This window comes from Physcomitrium patens, chromosome 1 (genome assembly GCF_059467195.1).
Source record: "Physcomitrium patens ecotype Gransden chromosome 1, ASM5946719v1, whole genome shotgun sequence".
NCBI lineage: Eukaryota > Viridiplantae > Streptophyta > Bryopsida > Funariales > Funariaceae > Physcomitrium > Physcomitrium patens.
Window position 1 is genome coordinate 912635 of NC_143410.1, and position 22881 is coordinate 935515.

The 22881-nt window shown below is 42.1% G+C and overlaps 3 protein-coding genes across 3 annotated transcripts; all 3 read left to right on the forward strand.

The window, feature by feature from the left end:
• Positions 1-2034: 2034 nt before the first annotated feature.
• On the forward strand, positions 2035-3663 carry LOC112286109 (V-type proton ATPase subunit e1). Its single transcript, XM_024527705.3, has 3 exons — positions 2035-2284; positions 2884-2931; positions 3327-3663. Exons 1-3 carry the CDS (start codon positions 2187-2189, stop codon positions 3394-3396), a joined length of 216 nt encoding a protein of 71 aa, XP_024383473.1. The 5' UTR covers positions 2035-2186; the 3' UTR covers positions 3397-3663.
• Positions 3664-4282: 619 nt separating this feature from the next.
• LOC112286105 (large ribosomal subunit protein uL10c) lies at positions 4283-5495 on the forward strand. Its single transcript, XM_024527691.3, has 2 exons — positions 4283-4657; positions 4776-5495. The coding sequence occupies exons 1-2, from the start codon at positions 4348-4350 to the stop codon at positions 5129-5131; spliced, it is 666 nt and encodes a 221-aa protein (XP_024383459.1). The 5' UTR covers positions 4283-4347; the 3' UTR covers positions 5132-5495.
• A 6649-nt stretch (positions 5496-12144) lies between these two features.
• Positions 12145-20898, forward strand: LOC112288406 (uncharacterized). The gene is made up of 10 exons (XM_024532538.3): positions 12145-12288; positions 13121-13707; positions 14646-14855; positions 15132-15385; positions 15537-15807; positions 16037-16120; positions 16320-16451; positions 16653-19126; positions 19317-19455; positions 19627-20898. Exons 2-10 carry the CDS (start codon positions 13357-13359, stop codon positions 20359-20361), a joined length of 4650 nt encoding a protein of 1549 aa, XP_024388306.1. The 5' UTR covers positions 12145-12288; positions 13121-13356; the 3' UTR covers positions 20362-20898.
• Positions 20899-22881: the final 1983 nt, after the last annotated feature.

Sequence of the window (22881 nt, forward strand, 5' to 3'; positions counted from 1 at the left end):
GTAGTTTTAATTCTTTTATCTTAAAATTAACTAGACATAGCTATTGCATTTATTTCTAAACCATATGAAACCAAAATCTTTTTATATTTTCATAGTCTTTATATTTTATATTTTTATATACTTATAGCATATAATGTACCATTTTCATAATATTTTTTATTTGAATCGATCTCTTTAGCTAAATTACTATTCAATAAAAATATTCTATTTATTTATTTTACAATTATTTTTTTGACAAAATTTAAGTTTCCAAAATGATTTTAATTTTTATATTCTATAAAATAAATTTATGAATTTCATTTTTGTAATTTATATATATATATATAGATATATATATATATGAATACATTTATTTATTTCTAAAGATTTTGGAAATGAATCCTCCAAAAACATCTACTATTTTTTCTAATAATATTTTTAGATTGTTTTGACTATTTATCTACTATTATAATATTTTATTCTTATTAAATTATTTCAATTATACAACATGAATTATTAACTTCACTTTAAATCTTAATTACAACCAAAATTAAGAAGCATTTATAAAAATCAGCTTATATCTAAAATATTTCTAAACTAGGTGTTCATATATTCTCAATGTATTATATTTTTATTATTGAAGTTATCTTCACTTTTGATATTACAAATTATATTATTATGTATTAAATTATTATTATTACTTATTAATTAGAAATTAGAAATTATAACAAATTTTGATAAATTATTCTTATATAAATCAATATTATATATATATATATATATATATATTCATTTATGTATATTAAAATTTTGTATTATATCTATTGGTATTAGCTCAAACACTTGATATAAATCTCATTTTAAAACCTACCTTAAATATCATTTTATACAAGTGCCAAATATGATGATGCAATGAAATTGTAGATATTAATATTAAATTCTACAAAACATGTCATAGCTTGGTCTTAAAAGCATTAGGAATAGATACTAATTTATTGAAAAAAGTTGTAATTTTTTAATAAGTGTGTTTTATCTTTACATGGCAATTAAAGATAATCTTTTGACTAATTAATTATTTATTGTTCTTTATGAATTTACTGATGAATTCCACATTGTTAATTGTGAAGATGATGATGTATCCGAGTTGATTATGCAATCATATTTGATTGAGATTTGAAATATTTCAACAATAATATATAAATAAGCTTTGTATTTGTGTGCTTTATATATATATATATATATATATATATATGAGAATATTAAATCAACCTACCTTATTGTCACATATTATGACATAGATTCTTCATTGATCCTTCAATTTTGTATCTTTGCAATTCTTTTCATCATTTACAAATGTTGACAAACAATTGAGGGCTTTAAACATATTTTAGTTAAATATGGGAATAGAGTAGAATGACTCCCATGCTCCAATGCTAAGCTAACTTTAGAATCTATGATATGGTAGAGGACAATAAGAAAAAAAGTGGATCAAAAGTGAAGCAATAACTCAACTTTTGATCAATCAAAGATCAAAATTTATATGCTGTTGCTACAAATTGCCAAGAGTAGTACTGCAAGTTCACTAGGTGTGGTGCTTCACAACATGGAACATAGAATTTCAAGTCATATGAAGTTTCAAACAAAAGGTTACTTTACAACACATAGTTTACAATGTTTTTTTTGTGACCAATGGCACAAGTTTTCACAAGTGTAGATATATATTTATATATATGTGTGTGTCTTTTAATTAAATCCTTCCAATTTAAAAACACTTTTTCCAAGAATAGAAACAATATTCAATAAACATAATGAGCAGCCTCACAACAAATTACAAAACTCACAGCATTCTGATTACGTGGGGGGGGGGGGGGGGGGGGCAACGAACACACCCGCCAATGAGGGAGGGTATGGATAGTGATAAGTGGGCGGAGGATTAGGGATACCCCGGGGATATCAACTTCATCAAAACTAGGTAACAGGCAGGCACACGCGTCTCCGTGTGTCAGGGGTCTCGCCAAAGCCAGCTGAGCGCAATTTCGACACAACTCTGCTCGTCGTCGTCGTCACCTCTCCAACATCCAGCTCTCCGCTGGATCTACCCCACAATTCCCCTTCCTTAGCTCGTCAATTGCAGCTTCTATCGATTTCTGCTCACTCCATTCACAACTCAATTGTGGTCGTGAGCTGTCGAAATTCCGCTCTTCACCATGGGGTTCTTCCTCATTTCCTTGTACTTCTTGCTCACGGCGTTGGTGGGATCGCTATGCGTCAAGGTCTGTTACAACAAGGGTTCTAGCACCAATCTGTAAGTTCTTTTCTTCTAATTGGGCTTCTTTTTGCTGCGAGGTTTCTGTTGGTTGTCTCAAGGAATAGGAGATCTGAGGCTTTCTAGAATCACATGGAATTTGATCATGTGGGTTGTACTTGCAGAGAGATATTTAGCTTGATGTCGTTAGGGTGGATGGCTTTTGGCTAGTTTGGCTCGGAGATTGTTGTCTTCGCGAGTTAGGTTGAAGGATTGGAGCTTGGTGGAGTAGTTATTGTTGGGCTCCAAACCATGTGAGGATAGCTTTGATGCTTAATCCGAGTGTAGATCGTGTATGATAAATTACATGTCCTGCTCCTCTTAATTTTTTTTGATTCATTTGTAAGAGGGCTTCCAATTTCTGTAACCGATTAGTTTATTTTGTTCGACATTCGACCAAAAGCTCATTTTGATGTGTCGTGTTCCTCTGTAGTCACTTAATATGGGGATCCTTCTGTGTCTTTAGTCGTATCGATGGAGTTCCATTTTAGGTTTATTGGACATTACGTGAAATTCACGGGAATGAGCTTAAGTGGGAAGAACCGCTTGAATCTAAGCTGTGCGTGGAGCGCTACTGATGACTACTTGATGTGTTATAGGCTCAACGTAGTACTCGTGAATACGGCGGTCATATGCTGCTGGCTTATGTAAGTCTGTACTTCTTTCTTTTCGATTCAGTTCGATTCAATTACGGAATTGTTCGCAAATTTACATACATGTATTGGTGACTGGTCTTACTTGACCGGAAAGTTCTATTTCATCACAGGATTCTTGTCCTTCACGTTTTACTTTCAGACATAAGTACTAATTAAGTGGTTAGGTCAGTAGTGCCATCTTCACTTGTTAAGGCACTTAGTAGCAATGAACTACAGTATTCTACTTGTAAAATTTCGAAGATTGGAAGACTTCAAGTTTGCAAATTTAAGTTATGACAGAACATTTTCACAGTTGAGGCTCTTTGAGAATTAGGTCGTTTGAACCGAGATGTGGTGCTCCATAACAAGAGCATCTTATATTTACTGTGGTTTGGTAACTTCTTCAGGTGGGCGATTGTATGGTTGGCACAGTGGAAACCACTCATTAATCCCGTGCTGAAAGCTGAAGGTGAATAGTTATTATGGCAAGGAAACAGGAGAAAACTTTTTTCCCAAGTACTAAATCTAGGAGTTTGTGTGTCTATATCTCTCTCCTTCAATATCTCCACTGGAAGATGCATGAGTGGCGAGGGCCCTGCAATTGCTGTATTCCTAGATATTCAAGGCATCCTTGATCATAAGCAAGTACCAAGAGGAGCCATTTGTATGTCGAATTCTTTGACTGGAACCATGGCATGTGCTATGGATGGAGAATTATAATTTTCCTAATTAGTGGTTTTCAAACTATTGTCGTATGCCCATTTGAGTCTTTAATCTATTAGTTTCTTTGGAGGATTTACAAGGCATCAACAAAGGAGTGTCAGTGCTCTTTATGTGTAGTTTGTGTGCTCTTTTTACACGATCGCATGTATGAAACCCACAAACGAACAATTCAGGACCTACATAAACAAAGGAGGAGCGGAGTGGCAGTCACTGAACCTGCCCAGTTACCTGCACTGCACCCTCCAAGGCTTTTAGCCTGCGAGTCCTATCACCGTTGGAATATTTTGCTGGACATACATTCAATCCACATCTGTACTTCAGATAACAAAAATAAGCAAAACACACAAAACTTCACGAGAGACGTCTACGGTTCAACATGACCATTTCCTTGTATTCTATTGCATGCAACTGGAACTTTTACAGTGGGGGAGTATGTTCATGAACCACAAGTCTATACGGAATTTCACCAATCTTCCGAAGCTGCGATATCGTAAAGGGCGGGGGGAGGGTGTCTGACGACGAGTTTGATAACCTTTGTTCACATCCGGATTCATCCGGATATCATTTCCCTTGGAACGTTATCCATACCGGAGGCTCAAAGCCTTGTGTGTGCCCTACCCCTTCCTCCTTCACGAGGCCTCACCTTACCTCTCATCCTCGAGTTCATAACCCAGTGTTGTGGGTGCACCAGAAATTGTCTCAGCCATGGCTACACAGCAGGCCATCGCTTCTTGTGGTGTTAGCTCGGAATTCTGGGGGTCACAAGGGAGATTGAAGAGCAATGTGGCCGGCGGGCAATCTAGCCAGGCTCCCCCTGGGAAGGCTGGAGTGGTGAGGATGGCCATCAGCAGGAAGAAGAAGGAGGAGACTGTGGAGGCGGCGAAGCAACAGCTCGAGGGATGCCAGTTGGTTGCCGGAATCAAATTCACCGGGTTGACGGTGAAGCAGATGCAGCAGTTGCGGAAGTCGTTGCCGCAGGAAACCACTCTCATGGTTGCCAAGAATAAGCTGATTGGTGAGATTTTCTTATCCGCACATTTGAGTTAGGATGTCGCATTTTGTAATCTCATGTTTAGCATGTACGGGAACAAAGTTTAAGAGAAGAATGATTTGATGGAATGATGGGTGTACAGGCAAGGCAATTGAGGGTACCGAATGGGAAGCTTTGAAACCTGCTCTTAAGGGTATGAACGCCTGGCTATTCGTGCACACGGAGGAAATTCCCGGAGCGCTCAAGCCCTACCGCGACTTGCAGAAGGAACTGAAACTGGAAAACGACTACACAGGTGCAGTCTTCGAAGGCAAGTTTTACAGTCCTGAAGAATTTAAGGCTTTAGAATCTATGCCCACAAGGGCTGAGCTGTATTCGAAGTTGCTTGGCACCATTCAAGCTCCTGCAGCCGGACTTGTGAGCACATTGCAAGCACCTGCTAGGGATCTTGTGTTTACACTTAAGGCTTATGTCAAGAAATTGGAAGACGAAGCGTAAGCTTGTTGTTATGAGAAATTTTAGTTCCATCTTTCCCTGCCTCTTGTTATCATATTTTTCATTCGTGCTTCTGTTTTTGAACGATTATTTGTTTCTTTTGGTTGGGAGTGGAGGTGGAAGAATAGGGCTACTTTGAGTCGGATTGAAAGAATATACACAGAATATATTTTTTAGACTCTATTAGTTGTTTATGGGGAAGAAATTAGCTAGGCTTTTAGCTTATCTTTTCATTTTATCATCAAATTTGTCGAGCTCCACTTCACTAGAACATGTCGAAAATAGATGTCGCATGTGATAATTCGACTGCTACATGTATTCGCATGATGTTCTTTGAATCTGAGCATTGGCAAGTGATTTGACTATATTCACAACTGTTTCTTAGCATGAACCATGCTCTCTGTTTTTGGGACGCACATTAAGTTCTACTCCTTCCAACAGAAGGTGAAAGCAATGCATGTGAACTCAGAATTTCAAGAATTATGCAGTGGATTTGTAGTGTTGTTTTCACGGTAATTTGTTTATGAGTAATGCTGAATTTGGGACCACATTATGTAATTTAGAACTGGTTTGCACTTTGCGCGTTAGCGGTTGAATCCACGAAGACTATATTACCGCGATGAGATTTATGTGTCTAAATTTCGAAGTAGGTTCAGTGCAGCCTTTATTCAACGACCTTTAGTTTGCACATGCTATGGCATTATGCTCAGTCACCACTTTACTTCGGATATGCCATCATACACTTGATGATATTAGAGGATCCATACGTCAGTGGCAATTAGACGTCGTTCTTTCGACTATTCCTGTCCATAGCTGTTTAGCTGCATTCTCTGCACGGGGGGATTAAAGTAGGTTCAAAGTTTTGAAAATGGCTAAGGATTTGTAACATATCTCTCTGCTGCGACGAAAAGCTAGCAGTCGAGATCCTCCCGTTGAAGCATTTAAAGTGGATTTCATCTTGACATTTACCTCACGACTTCTGTCCATATGGCACATTTTTGTTGTAAGATCAATGACAACTGGGGCAAAATTTCAACTATGAGCCCCTTTCAAGATATTTCCTGAGCCATGCGGTGCAACATTTCCTACAACAAACAGTGGGTTATCAGTGCTGAAATTGGCTGGAATTGTAGCCACAGCAGTCATTACTCAAAATTTCAGTGACGTCCTTTTAAGGTCACAGTTCATTCCATTTTCACCGTTCTTCCACCGATTTCCCAACATGGAAAGAAATCCCTTGACATCCTTAACATCGAGCCAATTTAGATTTTAGACGTCATTCAATGGTGCAGCAGTTGATTTATATGAGACAGGAAGAACACAAATTGTTCCACAACTAATACCTGCTGGGTTGCACTAAAGAATTTCATGATTTCACAGCTTCACAATTCGAACGACATCTATTTTATCTCGAATCGCTTGGATCATGAAATTGTCGATTGTAAGTGCTTCCAGTAGCAATGACTAGAGACCAAAAAACAGAAGCATATAAACCTTTTAAAGAAAAGTGGAAAGGATTTACTATTCCATCTTGCAAAGAGCGTGATGTTTCACTTATAATATAGTGTAAACAAAATCGATGATTTCCCTGTCCACGGCTCGAATGTCGATTTAGCATAGGCAGGAACAGGTTCTCAAATTTGACCAGTGAGGAACCCCACTACGTCATCCTCCAGTGAAGAAGCACAGACGGCCCAGGTTTGAATTCTGACTGATGACCTACTGTTGTGGTGTTCAGATGAATGAATCACTCTCGGTGCACGTCTTGGGCATGGCCATCTGTAGGTTTGGAGCTTTCATGTGGTTACGGGGTGGTCCGACTTCTTAGAAGTGTGATTCATGTATAAATCTTTACCCCCAAGCATCACCACCTTAGTACGCTCGCTGCTACCACGCAAGGAATCCGAACCCTGTTATGTCAGCATGCTCGTATTTTTTTAGTGTTGTGGTTTGTGATGTGTAGTATCAACTGACCTGAGGAAATGGAGGTTTGTTCTGTGTTTGTCAACTTACAAATTGTATGAACCAAGCAAACCTCCGTCAGAGGAAGACTGGTCTGGCAAAAGATGTCTTAGAGACTTGTAACCAAGCTGCTCAAACAGTTATTGCATGCACGGAATCGTCATCAGCTCGACGAGACTATGAGAACGACCGAAGGTGTTATTTAGAGCTGCCATTATTTTTGACACTATTATGTGATCGAAGTTAAGAGATTAGACTTGAAGAATAAGATCGATTCTCCATGGCTGTCCATTTGGGTAAATAGTAATTAGATCATACTGCAGCTTATTTATCAACTACATCCCAGAAAATTGTGAAAGCTATAGTGTTGTAATAAATTCTACAGTGTGGTTTAGGTCCACTGCCTAGGAGGTGCATATTTCCCTCGTTGCTCCGATTGACTCATTGCTGCTTCCAGGTCGCATCGATCGAGGTACAACTCTTCCAACTACTCGTCACATCTGCAGAAAGAAATTACAAATCAACGCCACCTCGGCCATTTCCCTCTGCTCGCAATCACACACAACAGTCTCTTCAAGAGACACATCAACCTTACACCCTAATCTTCAAATCGATTGCTCCAGTCGAAAAGAGTCGACCCTTTCAATTCCTGGGCATTCCCCAGATGAACCATAGTGAACAGAGAATTTGGGACCACCAACCACTGTGAGGGATCTCACTCAGAACACTAAATATGCACCATCAGCAACAAGAGGACCAGACTGAACAAGATGCCAGCGAATAATCTTCAGCTTCGCTATAAATTTGGGCATGATGCGGAGCCGAGCCAAGTTTTTTGACAGCTAGAATCCGGACCCTATTGGCTCCTCGCTCGGTGCATGACACCACCAAGAGATCGCCATCCGTAGTTCGTTCGTGGCGGGAACTCGTTTCAGCTTTCAGAAGCCAGGCTGTCTTTGTGGTTCACGATTCTGTTCAAAACTGTGGGTCCATGGGTTTGCATCTTGACATCAACGACTAAAAAAACACCACCTCTGAGCTGGAATGGTTAACTTCTCTCTACGCCTCCGCCCATATGTGATAAACAGCCTCGAAACCCAAGCATGTACAAGCATTCCTGTGCCTTGCAATTCGGACCACAGCAAAGGAGAGCTTCTCCTCTCGACACAACTTGACTGCTGGCAATATCACCACAGTTTTCTCAAATGATAAACCACGAGTCTCCTCAATCTCCCTTCAAACGAAGATTGACCCAAAAACTTGGATTCCAGTCTTGAGATTATTAATAACAATATCTTTGACCCGATTCCAAGTCAAGAGAACTAAATTTGAAAATAGGGTTAGCGCTTGTTTTGAAGAAAATTTCCTCGGGCTAGACAAAGTCTGCAAAATCCATTTCATCTCAGATGTCGTTGATTTCGCACATGGGATGAGTTCTGTACATGGAGGAAGTCTCCGTCCGCCGTGGATTTTATTTTTGAAACTATGCTCCAAGACAAAAAAAAAAAAAAAGAAAAAAAAAGAGGTGAATAGAAAGAAACAGCATCTACGGTTTTGTTTAGATAAACTTACTGGTTAAAACAAACACAAAGTACTGGTCTTAACTGAAACTGGGTCTTAAATATGAAACTCGCCAGCGCAGCCAGCCACACATTGTCAGAAGCTGCATGAGGAAACCATAGCCACACAGCCAAACTCAACTGACTTAACTGTAAAAGGACAGGAAAGGCATGAAGGCTTCGGAACTTGGGGCTTCGGGGTTAGGTCCATGGCGAAATCAGCAGGGGGAATGTGAGCGAACTCTACGTTCCCTCATTGACCGGGTCCGCGCTGGAAAAAGCTGGGACCCGTCACCCGCCATACTGTATATACCCGCTCTGCTTCCGGATAGGGTTGGGGAGGGTTGCCCGGGTTTTGGATGAGTCACATCCAGCTGTTCCACCGAGAAGAGTGAGACGTGCCCCACGACAACTGCGTCCATCCGGCACGACGAGGAATCACGGGGCGGGAACGGGGCAGGGTGGCAAGGAAACCCGCTATTGTGGAGGTGTAAACGAGGGATATTCTGTTCGGAAAGTGGGAACGCTCGGGCGGTGAGTGAGTTCCCGGTTTCTGATGTGTTGGGAACTCTCGATAAAAATAATTTAAAAAATAGAAATTAAAAAGGATGTTATATTCCATGCAATTCTGTGATCTCAAGTCAACATTGTACATACTGGATTCTCTTCAACACTTTCATTTATTTATCTACATTAAATAGTATAAAATAGAACCATACCAGATCGTCGTGGATCAAATATTTAGAGATATGAAATGGAAAATAGACTCTTCCATTCAAGATAATTTGAAAAATACTTTTATTTTCCACCATGCGGTACCTACACAAAAAAAAAACCTTATTCAACATTATGGGCACAATTTTAATGTTTAAACTTCGAGTTAAACAACGTGCTACTAATCCAATTCAAAAGGCCACACCAAATGCATACATTGATAGCTTTTGATACCCGCCTAAAACACAAACTTTGTTTAGCCGGACATACACATCGCAGCTCCTTTTTGGCGTTAAGAGAGTTGGATGAACCACAAAATAGCTCCGACCAATCATCTCGCCCAAAAGTAAGCCCATCTGACAATCCGACGTGGCGTGTGCCCTAAGTCGGGACCACGGGCAGTGTGGCTGGAACTATGGCACCCAGCTTTGGATCTCGGGCCCAACCAGTTATCTCTAACAGAAATGATCAGAAACAAACTCAGTCATGGGGTATCTATCTCCGCGTTTTTTTTCCGTCCCAAGCCCGGAAAATATTCCCCCGAAGAAGAATATACGTATCGACAAACTTCGTTCAAATGATAATATCGTTCGTCGTTTCCATTAACAACAATAGTCAGATTGCGTCCATGGGACGAAAGATCCAGAACGAGGAATGGTGGGCCCGATAAGTGATCGGTTTCTGACTGGCGCGGTAGACGCAATCGTCGCCAGAACGGAGAGTAGCTAGCGGCCGGCCCGGGCCGGGCGGGTTGTTGACCCTGCCACCCGGGCAGGGGGCAGGCTTTCCCGGGAGGAAAATTTCCTATATTGGGCAGGGGAAGAGTTCCGAAGAAGGGCACTTCTGTGCTGGGTTTAGGGCAGAGCCAGTTTGACTGGGTTGTGTTGCGCGAGCGTGGAGGTCATAGCTGTGCCTTCGCTCGAGCATTGGACCCGGGCCTGCGTTGCCAATCTCCCTCGAATAGCGGCTGCTCCTCCGACGTTTGTGCAGCTTGTTGGGATTAAATTCAAGAATCCCAATGCAATTCCTTTTCCTCTCAAAACCAAGCGCACATCAAACATTTCGTGCTTGCTTGCTTGCTTGCGCAGTCTCCAATCATTTGGGTGCTCAGCTCTCCATCCAAATTCGGTAACCATGCAATGAAGTTTATAGTGTGGCTTTTTTATTTGTTGAGTCACTCTGTTTCTGGAAGGGAGTGTCAATGATGCACCAATGCCAGCGCTGCAGTGCAATATGAACCGCAAAAGTTTTTTTTTTTTTTTTTTTTTTTTTTTCGTCCAGATTAGGTGATAAAGGAGGAAATGGATGAATTTGGAATGTTGCTTCACATTGTAACAATAGTTGTAATTTAGTTAGAATGCTCTAACAGTTTCGAGAATGTTTTTTGAGCTGCCAATTCTGAACTTTTTCCATCAAAACATGTATTTCTATTTTTATTTTTTTTATTTGATTTCTTCATTCCTGTATCTCACTCAAGACAATTGCTTCCTTTTTATTTTTTGTTCGTTTATTTATTTATTTTTGGCATCCCAATCACCTTGAGTATCTCTAAATCAGACCAAATCATACAGAAAGAGGTCTACAATTGGTATCTAAGGCTAACTTATCAATTTCAAAATAGGTATCCAATTCCCTTGAATGTAGTTTCAATGGCTATTTTGACATAATTCTCTAGAGTGCACATTGTTATTCTAACTTAAATTTTAAAAGTATCATGGTAGTTTGTTTGACTGTGATGTATAATACATTTTATGTTTTGGCACACACATAATACATTTCTACAATTGCAATTGTATATTTATCATTCATTTAAGAAATTTATACATTTCCATTTCAGTTCAAAATTTATAAGTTTTGTGCCCAAGAAGTTCGGTTGAGTTTAGGCATTTGTTAGCCTAGATTTAGTCAAAGATATAGTCTAATAACATTATTTTCCTAACTTTCACATGAAGTAGACACATTAATATTGTTTCAAGTATTTGAATGTTTCTGGAGAACCAAATTAGTATTGAATACTAAACCAGTGATTTATCATCCAATTTACAAAACTGAACCAATGGTTTTCTTTGTCTCATTGTACACTGTTTTAAATAAGTAAATAAATAAAATATATATCTACACATTTTGGCAGGTTGTCCAATAAAAAGTTTGTCATAATTGTTATTTTTATTGAAACATTCTAAGCATTTTTGGAATCTAAAATATTACTGATTTCAAAATTGGTGAAAGACGATACTTATATTTTGGTATCCACGATAAAGAAGTACACGTGTGCAAAGACTACTAGATTATTGAACCATGGTTTGTTCGTTTGTTGGCTTGCTTGCTTGCTTGGAGGAAGCATTAGCCAAATATATGGTCGGTTGAAGGAATTTAAGGAAGCATTGAATAAGGTACTATGATGCAATGAAGTTATGAAGTCGGATGTTTCAATGGTCCACTGATGTTGACGTAGAAAGCAGGGTGACAAAGAGCCTTTAACAAGGTGAATGAAGTGACCCTGAGTTTCATACTGGCACCGCTTCTCACTCAGCTTTTCTAAGTCCGGAACCCACTACTACACTGAAGCAAAGCTGTATAGAGTCCCGAGATCTCCCTGGGCCGGGTCTGCCCCTCTGTCAGCCCACTCGTCGCCCGGCCCGGCCCGCGAGTTGCACGCGAGTGCCTGGCATCGCTCGCGAGCAGGACGCCGGCAACTCGTCACCTGCGTCGCCCGTGCTTCGCTCTCGATTCTGCAGCCAAGCGATCTGGCTGCTCTCTCTTCCTTCTCTCGCTCCCTACAAGATCCACAACCTCTCTCCCGCACCTCTTTGCACGGATCCTCACCTTGACGCTTTCGAGGTCACAGTCGTTGTGTGAGTTTTCGTGGAGGTTTGAGTTTTTGGGGCCCGTTGTGGCCTTCGTCAGGGAAGATCCCTCTACAAGGTTGGTTGCTCTGATTTTTGGGTGCGGATTTCATCGCTAAATATTTGCTTCTCCCCGCCTCCCCGCAGTTTTCGTCCCTGGGTGTCAAATAAATCACCGAAAAGACAATTTTTGGGACCTGTGTTTGGTGACGTTGGTTGTGTTGCGGTGATGAGCGGGGTGTTATGGGTGTGGTGTATCGTGTCGTTGATGTGGAGTACGTGTTGAAAGTTAGTAGAGGTGGGAAAATAACCGAGCTTTAGGGTTCTGGGTTTCGGAGTTCTCGCGTTCGAGACTCTTAGGTCTGTTGAGTAGGCGTTCAGAGCGGAGTCAGAACGCCTCGTTGGCATTTTGGGTTGTGCTTCTTGGTTGAAGCCGAGATTGTGGTTATGGCGAGTTCTTGCATCTTGTCTCGTGACGCGGGTTTGTTTGGGTTAAGTGATTACCAACGGTGAACAGCATTTTTTTTTGGAGCTCATGATACTTTCATCAGGCTTCAGTAGCGGCATGCTTCAAGAGTTGGCTAGCGCAGGCTTGACTGGGTATCGTCTTGTTGAATATCTCTCAAGAGGCCTATTCCTGGTTTTTAGAGAGGCTGATGGCACAAGCAACCTTCTTCTGAAATTTCCTCTAGTTTTGCAGTTCTACTGTAGAATTGGAGTTTTGAGTTTTGAGAGTATAGATGTGCCCCAGGAGTTTTTGCCATGCTCAACAATGGCTCTGCACTCCCCGTCCGAGTACGTGCCTTTGTCGGCGTACAGAAGCGCGACTCTGAGTGCTGGGACTAGTATTATTTTGTTAACTGGCTTCGTTGCGTGTTTTTAACTCGTTTTTGGTTTTTTGGCTGCTGCAGGTGTACATTTTAACTGTCCATTAGATATTAGGAACTGGACCACTGCACACAAGATAGTTGGAATTTTTTTGGTAGCGTCTCGTGGGAGTTATTAAAATCGCAGTATCAGTATCCAATGTTCAACCCACCCGGTGGTTCTGCCAGTATCTCAAGGAGCGGTCTCCCCGTTATCTAAGGTGGCGAAAGGTGGAGGCAGAAGAGTTGGTAAAAGTACATCGGTCTGAGAGGAGGTACAAATGTCGGGGTTGTCACCAATGTACACACCGCAGGGGAGACGGGGGTCTCCGCAGCAAAGAGTGACACCTACGCGTTCATTGGCACGAGAGAAAGGGAAAACTCCGCCAATAACTAACTCCACTATAGGTGCCTTGACTACCACTACGACAACCTTAGCTGCCATGGGTGAGGAAGCGATGGCTCTTATGGATCCTTTGATGGGCTCACCGGACATGATCGGAGTGGCTGATGCTGTGCCAGAGACTGAAGTGTGGAAAAGGTTCCAGAATGAAGGCGCTTTGGACATGCCTTCTCTGGAACGGAAGGACCGCGCTGCGTTACACGCTCGTATTGCTGCCTTGGAAGCCGAGGTAAAACTTGTCAGTGCAGTTCTGGGGGGATTTGAGCTCGTTTAAGGCACGGTGAAGTAACTGTTGCTGTCCAAGTACTTGTTACAACATTCTCTCTTTTACAAATGCAAAGAGTTTCCCTTAGTTTGTAGTCAAGTATGAGCGTTTTTTATTTATTTATTTATTTATTTATTCTTTATTTATCTCGCTTGTTCAGTGCAATAATAAAGGAAAATCTGTGGTGTAGTGCACTGAGGGCAAAGGCTAGTGATTTTTAGTGCAGTATTTCGTTGTTCCGTCCAGTGGGTTTGAGGGTAGACTGTCTCGTTAGCTTAGGAGAACGTTGATCTCTAGTTCCAGACTTTTCTCGTTATTCTCCTGAGCTCATGCTTAACAAGTTTGTTAATTGTACACAATAGCAGATGCATTCTCTGTAGTCTTGTCGATTGCGAACATTCCCGGTAGATTTATTTTACGCGCTACCCTTAGTTTCTCTTCCTTTCACAATCTTCAGTGAAAATACCAGGATCTAGTTTTCAGAATTTACACATCGAAGTTTTGATAACTTTATAGCTAATTGGCCAAGTATTAAAGTCGTCAAATGCCTGAAAAGACCCAATTTTATGGAATAAAATATGAGGAGAGAGATCGTTGTTTGGCCGTTTGGAAATAAATTAGAAGTCCGTAATATATTAGTGATGTCCTGTACAGTTAATAGTCTTGTTCCAAACCAAGGACTTCTCCTTGTCCTGCTTTGGTCAGTCTTTACCACTCCTTGGCATTTTTGAAGTGTGCTGCAGTGACACATAGCTGTAGTTGGATAGAGTTTCGGTCAAAGGGTCTCAAAAGTTGCTTAGCAATTTAGAGAGCTGGCTTTTGGATTCTGCTTGCTAGATTTAAATTCGTCCCTTTTGCTTGTAATTTCCTCTCTAGTTACATGTTTATCATTCTCTCTGCAGCTGTACGATTACCAGTACAACATGGGTTTGTTACTGCTTCAGCGTAAGACATGGACCTCTCAAGCCGATGACCTCAAGGCTGCAGTAGCAGATGCACAAGAAACACTCCAGCGCGAGAAAGCTGCGCATTTGTTGGAATTATCTGAAGTCATGAGACGTGAGGAAGCCGCAAAGAAGGCCCTGGAAACTGAGAAACAGTGTGTTGCTGATGTAAGCACCTGCTGTACTTGAAGTGGAACATCACCTGCAAACATATTCTAGTCTTTTAATTGGCTTTGTTTGGCTTTTTCGACGATACCTTTCTTAGGCTCTCTCTCTTCTTCTTCCCCTCCTCCACTTCGTAAGATTTTTGAAAAAAGTATTTTTCCTTTTTCTGTTTTATTAACTTATAAAATGAATAATCAAATTGCCTCGAACAGGGAACTTCGTGCTTGCTGTGATCCAATATGTAATGGCATTAAAAGTTGCTTTTTTCGCTGAATACAGTTGGAGAAGGCGCTGAAAGAATTCCAGACTGATGAGTCTGAAGTCCGGCAAGCAGCAGATAAACAGCTCGCTCAAGCTCGAGAGTTGGTGGCTAGTATCGAGGAGAGGTCTGTCCAGGCTGACCTGAAATTAGCACAAGTGCAGGTTTTGCGTGCTGATGCAAATCGTAAGCTTCAGGAGTCTGAGCTTCGGCTTCAGGAAGTGGAAGCCCGAGAGGTTGCTCTGCGTCGTGAGCGCCACAGTCTAATGGCAGAGTACGTCGCTTTCTTTCATCCTCTCATCCCAATTATCCTCCTCATGTTGCTACTTGCCGGGGTATTGTTGTCTAGTTGAACCTGTATTATCTGGTACTGTATATGTACGTGAATTGTTGACAGCGCTGTATTTTCATTTTGGTCAAGTCAGTGTGGACGCCCGGAAGGAGCAAGTGGCGTCGGAAGAAGCTAGCTTGAAGGAGTGGGAAAAACGACTCGAGGAGGGGCGGGCGAGATTGCAGGAAGGTGAACGGCTTCTCAATGAGCGCGAAAATTCTTTGAAGCAGCGAGACGAGGCGTTGAAGCAAACCAGCCGAGAGCTGGCAGAGACACGTTCGTACATTGAAAACGAACGTGCTCTTATCAAGCAAACAGACGCTGACCTTAATGCTCGTGTTATCTCTCTTTCTGAGAGAGAAAGGGTATGCTTTCCACGACTATCTCATTACTACTACTTTTTTGTTATTAGTGTTTGTTCTTGAGTTGTAGCTTTGGTCTGTCCAACGTTGTTTTTGAACATTGCCCTTGTTCAGTATTCCTTCCTTTTGTGAAGTCTATCAAGATTTCTGTAATTTGAGGTGTCAGATGATTTCAATATCTTCATCATCTGTATTGGGAAGTTCTTGTTGACGTTAGGGCTGGCAAGTGCAGACTCTAAGCGAGCGAGAATTGAAGATATTGACTAAGGAGCAGGACTTGCTTCTCGCCGAGGAGAGGATTGCAGAACAAACTCGGGTATGCTTATACACGCGACATTTGTTTTTGCCCTACTACTCTCTTAATCAGTGTCATTATTCTCTTCGTAATTCTGCTGTGAAGATTGTAAGTATTGGAGGATAAATGAATGCTGTTATTGGGTTGTTTGACGTGAATATTTAAAGGGTCAAGTACCTTTTTAAACAATGTTGGTGATTTTACACTTATTTCTGTTCAGGAGTTTGAGAACCGCGAGCTTCAAGTGAAGGAGACAAAGGAGTATGTTGAGCAAGAGAGGGCACGGTTGGATGATTACGAATCTGCTTTGAAATTCCAAGAGACGACTTTAGAGGAGCAGAAAATGGAGCTTGTAAGCTTTTTAACTTCTAGTCATTCAGGACGTGTTATATTTTCTCAACTCTTATCATCTTAGCGAGAAGCTGTGAAGTTATTGGTTAGAAGATGTGACCTTGGGTGTAGAATGCTATTGGCGGGGTGTCACTTTGTCTGGTGACAATGCAAATCATTTTTTTCAGAAGAATGACTTATGCTATGTTTTGGTTTTGTTCAGTCGGAAATGGAAGCGCTTCTCAAGATTCACACTTCAGATGTGGATTCAAAGAAAGCAGAATTGCTTGCAGCAGAGGAAGAGCTGCGCTCAGTCCGCAAAACTCTTGCAGCCGAGAAAGAGGAGGTTGAGACGTTGAAATTGGCTGCTGAAGCCCGGGAGGCAAGGTCGCGACACCTGGAGACAGCAATTACAGCAAGGGAGGAAGAACTGAAGCTGCGAGTCCAGGAAATCGTGGACCGCGAGGATGTATTGAATCGACGTTTAGAAGAGGTGAGCAACTTGGAACAGGGCATTCGTGTTGAGGAAAAGAAGTACGAGAACGAACATGAACGCATTGCTGAGCTGAAGGAGGAGATTCGCAAATCCAAGGAGGAGATGGAAGAAAACAAACTGAAGCTGGAACTCCAAAAGCAACTGATTGAAGAGGAGCGAGAGCATCTCCGGCGAGAATGTGAGCTTGAGCGGCAGGAGATTGAGGAAGAGAGGGAGAAGGTTCGGAAAGACTGGGAAGAGGAGCGTGAGGAATGGGAGCAACAGAGGCTGATTGTTCAAAAGGATGTAGAATACAAGAAGGAACAGCTGGAGTTTGAGAAGGAGCGTCTCCGCGAAGAGTTGAAAGCAGAACGGGAAAAGCAAAGCGCAGAACTAGAGCGCATGCGTGTGAACCTCCACAATGAGCTGGAAGCACTACGTGAAAAGCTGAAGGCAGAAGTTGAGTTTGAACGTGATGCCCTGCGCAAGGAGATTGAAACCGACCAGGAACGAGTTGCAGAGCTCCGGGAGGAATCGCGCAGGGCGATTCAAGCTGAAAGAGAGCAGGTTGATGAAGAGCGCAGCCGGATCAGGCGGGAGCTCGAGGTCGAGCGACAGCAGCTGGCAGAGGAAAGTGAACGCGCACATGCTGCAATTGATCTTGAGAGGCGTAAGATTGAAGACGAGCAAGAGAAGTTGAAGGCTCTAGAGCAGGAGAGGGGAGAGCTGGTTAGGATTCAGGTTCAGTTGAAGCAAGAGATCGACGAGATCAGAGCAAGGAAACAGTTTGTGGACGAAGAGGCCCTGGAGCTGAAACTACAGAAAGATCGGTTTGAGCGTGAGTGGGAGCTCCTAGATGAGAAGCGAGAGGCTACGAGAAAGGAGCGAGAGAGGTTTGAAGAAGAATCCAAGAGGATGGCCGAATGGATGCAGGACGAAGAAGAGCGGCTGAAAGAAACAAGACGACAAGTCCAGGAACAATCTCGAAGAATGACCGAGGAGCTGCAGAAGGAACGGGAGTCATGGGAGTCACGCTTGGAGACTGAGCGGAACCAGCTCTACACACAGCTCGATGTTGAGCGCCAAGCACTAAATCGCAACCTTGAACTTCAACGAGAGGACCTCGACCGCCGTCTCGAACTTGAACGCGATGCTTTCGAGAAACAATTCGAGGAGCGGGAGGCCCAATTGAGAGCTGAAGTAGAGCAGGAGAAGGAAGACCTAAGAAAGAACCGTGGCTCTGTCATTGGAGAATTAGAGCAGTTGCGGGCAGAACGCGCCAAGCTTGAGAAAGAGCGCCAGGAACTTTTGAAACAACGAGTAGACGCTGAGAAGGAATGGAGTGAAATTAAGAAGGATATCGAACAGTTGCAGTTGCAGGGTGAGAAGCTACGTGAACAACGCGAGAGTCTGCATCTTGAGCGCCAAAACACGATGCGTGAGGCTGAGCGGCTTCAAAAGCTGCGGGAGCAGATGAAGGGTTCTGAGGGATCCATGAGTATGCGCGTGCCAGAACAACCCATGCGCATGGAGGAAGAGGTTGTATCTCCCCATCCCCAGGGTCTTCTAGTCCGCACTGACACTCAACGGGCAGTTGGAGGTCGCCCTGCACCTGGGACGCACAAACCCTCAAGCTCGCATATATCTTCTCGAAGGATGATTGCTAGGACTCCAAGCAGACTGGCATGGCTTCAGCGGTGTGCAAGCAGGGCTTCTCTGTTGTTCTCTTCCCCCACCAAGCTTCTGACAGGCCAAGAACCGGTTGAAGAAGAAGCGGAAGAAGAGCAGGTAAAGCAGGACCCAAATGCTCCGAGCTCAAGTTTCAACCAGTCCCAGCTGGGCCAGGTCGAGGGCAATATAGACGATGGCCCTAGGTTCAGAAGAACGCGGTCTATCCAAAGAGTTGTTGAAGAGGCTAATGCTATTTTAGGGATAGGAGTGGAAGAGACCTCTGAGAGTAACCGAAATCGATCGAATGCTGATGCATTCACTACTACCCCTGCTGAAAGTGCTGAGACTCGGCAAAAAAAGAGAGCCAGAGGAAACGTGGACGATGATGATGCTAATCCGCTGGAGGCGGATGCTCATGGTGGCACGCAGCGGAAGAAGAGGATCAAAGATATCATGGTCGAGATCGAGACTAATGAGGACTCTCTTCACACCCCACACTCTCGTGTATCAACTCCCGCCACTAAGCGCTATAATTTCAGGCCATCTACCATGTAAGTGTGGCTTTCAGTTTTTTTGTTGAACCTTTTCCATCACTTAGGTCTTCTCTTTCACGAAGTTTTATCTACCCTTGAAGACTTGTGATTATTGTCATTCTAGATGAGCTGGTTCCTTTCCCATGAAGCACATTAGTTTCGGGCTTTGGTTTTGGATGTCCACTCAACTGTTCGTTCTATGCTGCAGTGTAAACATGACGGCTGCCTCTGAGAATGTTTCCCCCCGGCATCATGACCGTACAAGCAAGAAGGCAGCTTCTGCAACCAGTCAGCCAACAGCTGCAGCTGTCGATGACTTACCTGAAGTTATATCACAGCCCGTTCAAGTGAGTGGATTAGACCATTTACGGTGATTTTTTTTCGTCATGAAGTGATTTCAACGGGCTTTGACAAATATTTATGATTGGAGTTTTTATTTTATTTCGTTTGTAAATCTCCTGTTTGGATTACGTAATCAGAATTTCTGCACTGATGCTTATATCAATTTTCTGTGACAGGAAACTGAGGCCATGCACGAAGCACCGGCAGTGGGAGAGACATTGGAAGCACAAGAAGAAGGTGATGCAGTAGCAGAGTCTCCTCACTCAGGGGAGACAACCACTGTTAGAGTTGATCACGTCACTGAAACTCAAGTAGTGACAGAGACCACTACAATAGTTACTGAAACCGTTAAAGAACTAGCAGTTTTTGATCTAAATGTAGAAGAACTAGATATGGCAGAGATAGAAGCAGAAGAAGTTGTCCCTACTGCAGAAGCAGTTCACCTGTCCAGGTCAGTGGAGTTGCCTGAATCAGGGGAGGAAACCGCAGGGGATTCACCTATGCAGGCTGGGGAGGTTGATGTGGGGGTTACACTAGACGATTCCTGTGATGATGAAGTAGAAGACGTCGATGCCATGGAAGGTAATGACGAGGTTGATGAGGATGGGGAAGCTGCGGAGAACGGTGACAATGGTGTTGCGGTTCCAGAAAATGGGGAGCTTCTTTCCGAGGAGGAAAGCGAGGCAGAGGGTGAAGAGGCAAGTGAGGCAGAGGTCGAGGAGGAAAGTGAGGCAGAAAGTGAAGCAGTGGTCGAGGAGAAGAGTGAGGCAGAGGTCGAGGAGGATGTGGGAGAAGTTGAGGATGACGATGAGAATGAGGATACGAGAGAAGACGATCCAGAAGACGAGCCAGATGACGAGGGAGAGAAACCATCAATTCGAGCAAAAATCTGGGACTTTTTAACCACATAAATAACAGTGTAATAATAAGTCGCAAGCTTGTAGAATTGCAGGGTTCAGCAATTTTAGGGTTGTAGAATTTCAATTGACATGTAAACGAGGGTGTAGGTCTTTGATCATGTCCCTGACCCCTTATCACTCGACATTTTTGCTCTGAAGCAATCATGTCCCAGTGGGGAAGAGTCGACTGTGTTTGACGCTGAACACAGTCCATTTTTGTTTGTTGCTTTAGCTTTACACATGTACATACATGGTAGCATCGCAACAACTTTTTATTTTTATTTTTATTTTTATCTTTTTATTTTTTTCTTTCTTTCTGTATTTCTTTTATCAGCGTTCTTGGGCTTACTCTTCGCACTTCATGCGAGTGCCCAAAGAACAATTCTAGCATGTCATGCAAATCAACAACTTGGTTTGGTTTGTAGCTGGAATCCAGGAGCATCCTTGGTTTACATTGCAGAGATCCTTAGTGGAGAGCTTTGTGTGCAAAAATTTCAATTACTTTTACCTCCATACGTTGTATAAATGTCAAACTTTCACTCACGAAAATTCTGCAGTTGGTCTCCATTGCGTATGCGTCAGCTCTATTTGTGTGCTGTTACAGTACCTTGTATTCTCAGACTACATCCTCCTCTCCTATCACCTCAGTTAAATTGCGGCTGTATTTGGTGTGCGTATTATCGGTTCGTAGTCAAACTGTCCCTGTTTTGGGTTCTTTTTAATGGTGGAATTAGTCATTTTCGGGTCACAGACGCAGCCAGCGACCTCATTGCAGGTCTGAGGCCGGTTCCGAGCCACTAATCACCGCACGATGCCACTAATCTGCCAGAACACCCCAGCTAGGGTACCGATTGTTCCAGATGAGAGGGATACTGTACCCTTCTCAGATGCTTGAAAGTTTTTTATGCTTACTTTTGTGTTAAAATAGTTTATCAGTAAAGAAGTCCCTCCTTGCAACGGCGGTGTTTACACCGAGGCCACGTCTCCTCAGAAAAGATTTATGCCATGCAGGTTAACAACACAGCAGGTTGCGTAATTAAAGGCCTTCAACGGCATAAGGTAAACAATCCCTCTCTCTCAGCTGGGCTATTCGCACCATCCTGCAGTGTCGAAAACCAGTTGCGATGTGCTCCACTACAAAGGCAACAATTGATAGCGCTCAGAAATGACATTCCGAGCACTGTACCATCTTGCCTATCTGTCTTTAAAAAACAAAAACCACGCTGGTTATTCAACTGTGGGAAAGTTGATTATTTCACAGGCCAGACTAAGTCGGCAGCGTGCAGCAGAATCGGTGTTGAACATTCTCATCGCCCAGTTGGGTATATTGCAGCCACAACTGCAACCACAGTATGAGGGTGAGAATGCCGACACAAAACCATGAGTTTGGAAGCAGGATCTTCAACCTTCACACGCTCCTCGCTGCAGCTCCTTGTTAGTTTCTCAACCATGATTTGAGTATCCATGGACAGTATTACCACACATTCCTATACGAAGCACACTGCTCTAAAAAACACAATATGGGTTAGTTCGTAATGTGTGCAAAGCTAGTGTAGAGTGGGGGCTGCAGCTGGTTGTCGAAGCTTTCGAACATCAGCTTTTGAGGATGTTCAAATTTGTGTGAGTTGTAGTGTGTGTTTCATTGAATTGATTATAGGAGTAGGTGACAAACACTACGCTGTGGTCTCAACTCTTAAGAAGACAAAAGTAAATAAATAAGTGAAACACTGAAGTGGTTTAAGTTTTTCTCATCCAATGTAGCATTGTGATTAGTTTGGTGCACTATATTTAATTATTAATTTATTTTACATAAAAAATTTAATTATTGTATGCATTTGAATATTGCATTTGTGTCCTTGTAATTAGATTATATTTGGACAAGATCAAAATGATTTTGGTTCACAACACAAGATTGATTGTTTAAAAAAAATTCATAAATTTAATTTACCTTTCTAAAGTAGACATCACACTTCTTGGGAATTGTTTCTAGAATAGCAAAAGTCATTAAGTATTTATTTATGGATGCTTATCTTAATTAATTTTTAAGCAATGCTTATAACTTTTACATTAGCGACATTGCTAATATTGTTGGGTGTATAGAAGAAGTGTTTTTGTATTTCAAGTTTATACAATCTTATTAGAAAACACTTTTTTTAATATAATCATCTGGAGCTGGAGCCAAATTCATCCTGTAATAGAAATAAAGCATGCCTCTTTAATAATTGTGGGTCCTACATTATAATAGAATGCATGTAGGATTCTTTTGTTTACTGTATTTGTTTTTACTCTTGTCTCTTGGATATTTGGTTCTGATGTAGATACTTAACCTCAATATATTTAATATTAAAATTAGTTGAAAATAAATTGGATCAAACCTTCAACTCTTTTTGTAATTCATTTTCTCATTTAGTAGAAGCTTTAATAAAAAAAGAAAAAATAAATATGAAAAATCCAAAATTGCTTGGAAATAGGGTCCACCCCTTAACATAATGCATTCTAGCCTTGGACAATATATAGAGGCTTGAAGATGTA

What these genes read in the sequence shown, in the direction of transcription:
- LOC112288406 (XM_024532538.3), top strand. Translation starts at nt 13,357, where the DNA reads ATGTCGGGGTTGTCACCAATGTACACACCGCAGGGGAGACGGGGGTCT. An exon ending in GGATTGCAGAACAAACTCGG is followed by an intron (nt 16,121 to 16,319) that starts GTATGCTTATAC and finishes ATTTCTGTTCAG; the next exon opens with GAGTTTGAGAACCGCGAGCT. An exon ending in TTATATCACAGCCCGTTCAA is followed by an intron (nt 19,456 to 19,626) that starts GTGAGTGGATTA and finishes TTTCTGTGACAG; the next exon opens with GAAACTGAGGCCATGCACGA.
- LOC112286105 (XM_024527691.3), top strand. Translation starts at nt 4,348, where the DNA reads ATGGCTACACAGCAGGCCATCGCTTCTTGTGGTGTTAGCTCGGAATTC. An exon ending in TGCCAAGAATAAGCTGATTG is followed by an intron (nt 4,658 to 4,775) that starts GTGAGATTTTCT and finishes ATGGGTGTACAG; the next exon opens with GCAAGGCAATTGAGGGTACC.
- LOC112286109 (XM_024527705.3), top strand. Translation starts at nt 2,187, where the DNA reads ATGGGGTTCTTCCTCATTTCCTTGTACTTCTTGCTCACGGCGTTGGTG. An exon ending in AAGGGTTCTAGCACCAATCT is followed by an intron (nt 2,285 to 2,883) that starts GTAAGTTCTTTT and finishes GATGTGTTATAG; the next exon opens with GCTCAACGTAGTACTCGTGA. An exon ending in GTCATATGCTGCTGGCTTAT is followed by an intron (nt 2,932 to 3,326) that starts GTAAGTCTGTAC and finishes TAACTTCTTCAG; the next exon opens with GTGGGCGATTGTATGGTTGG.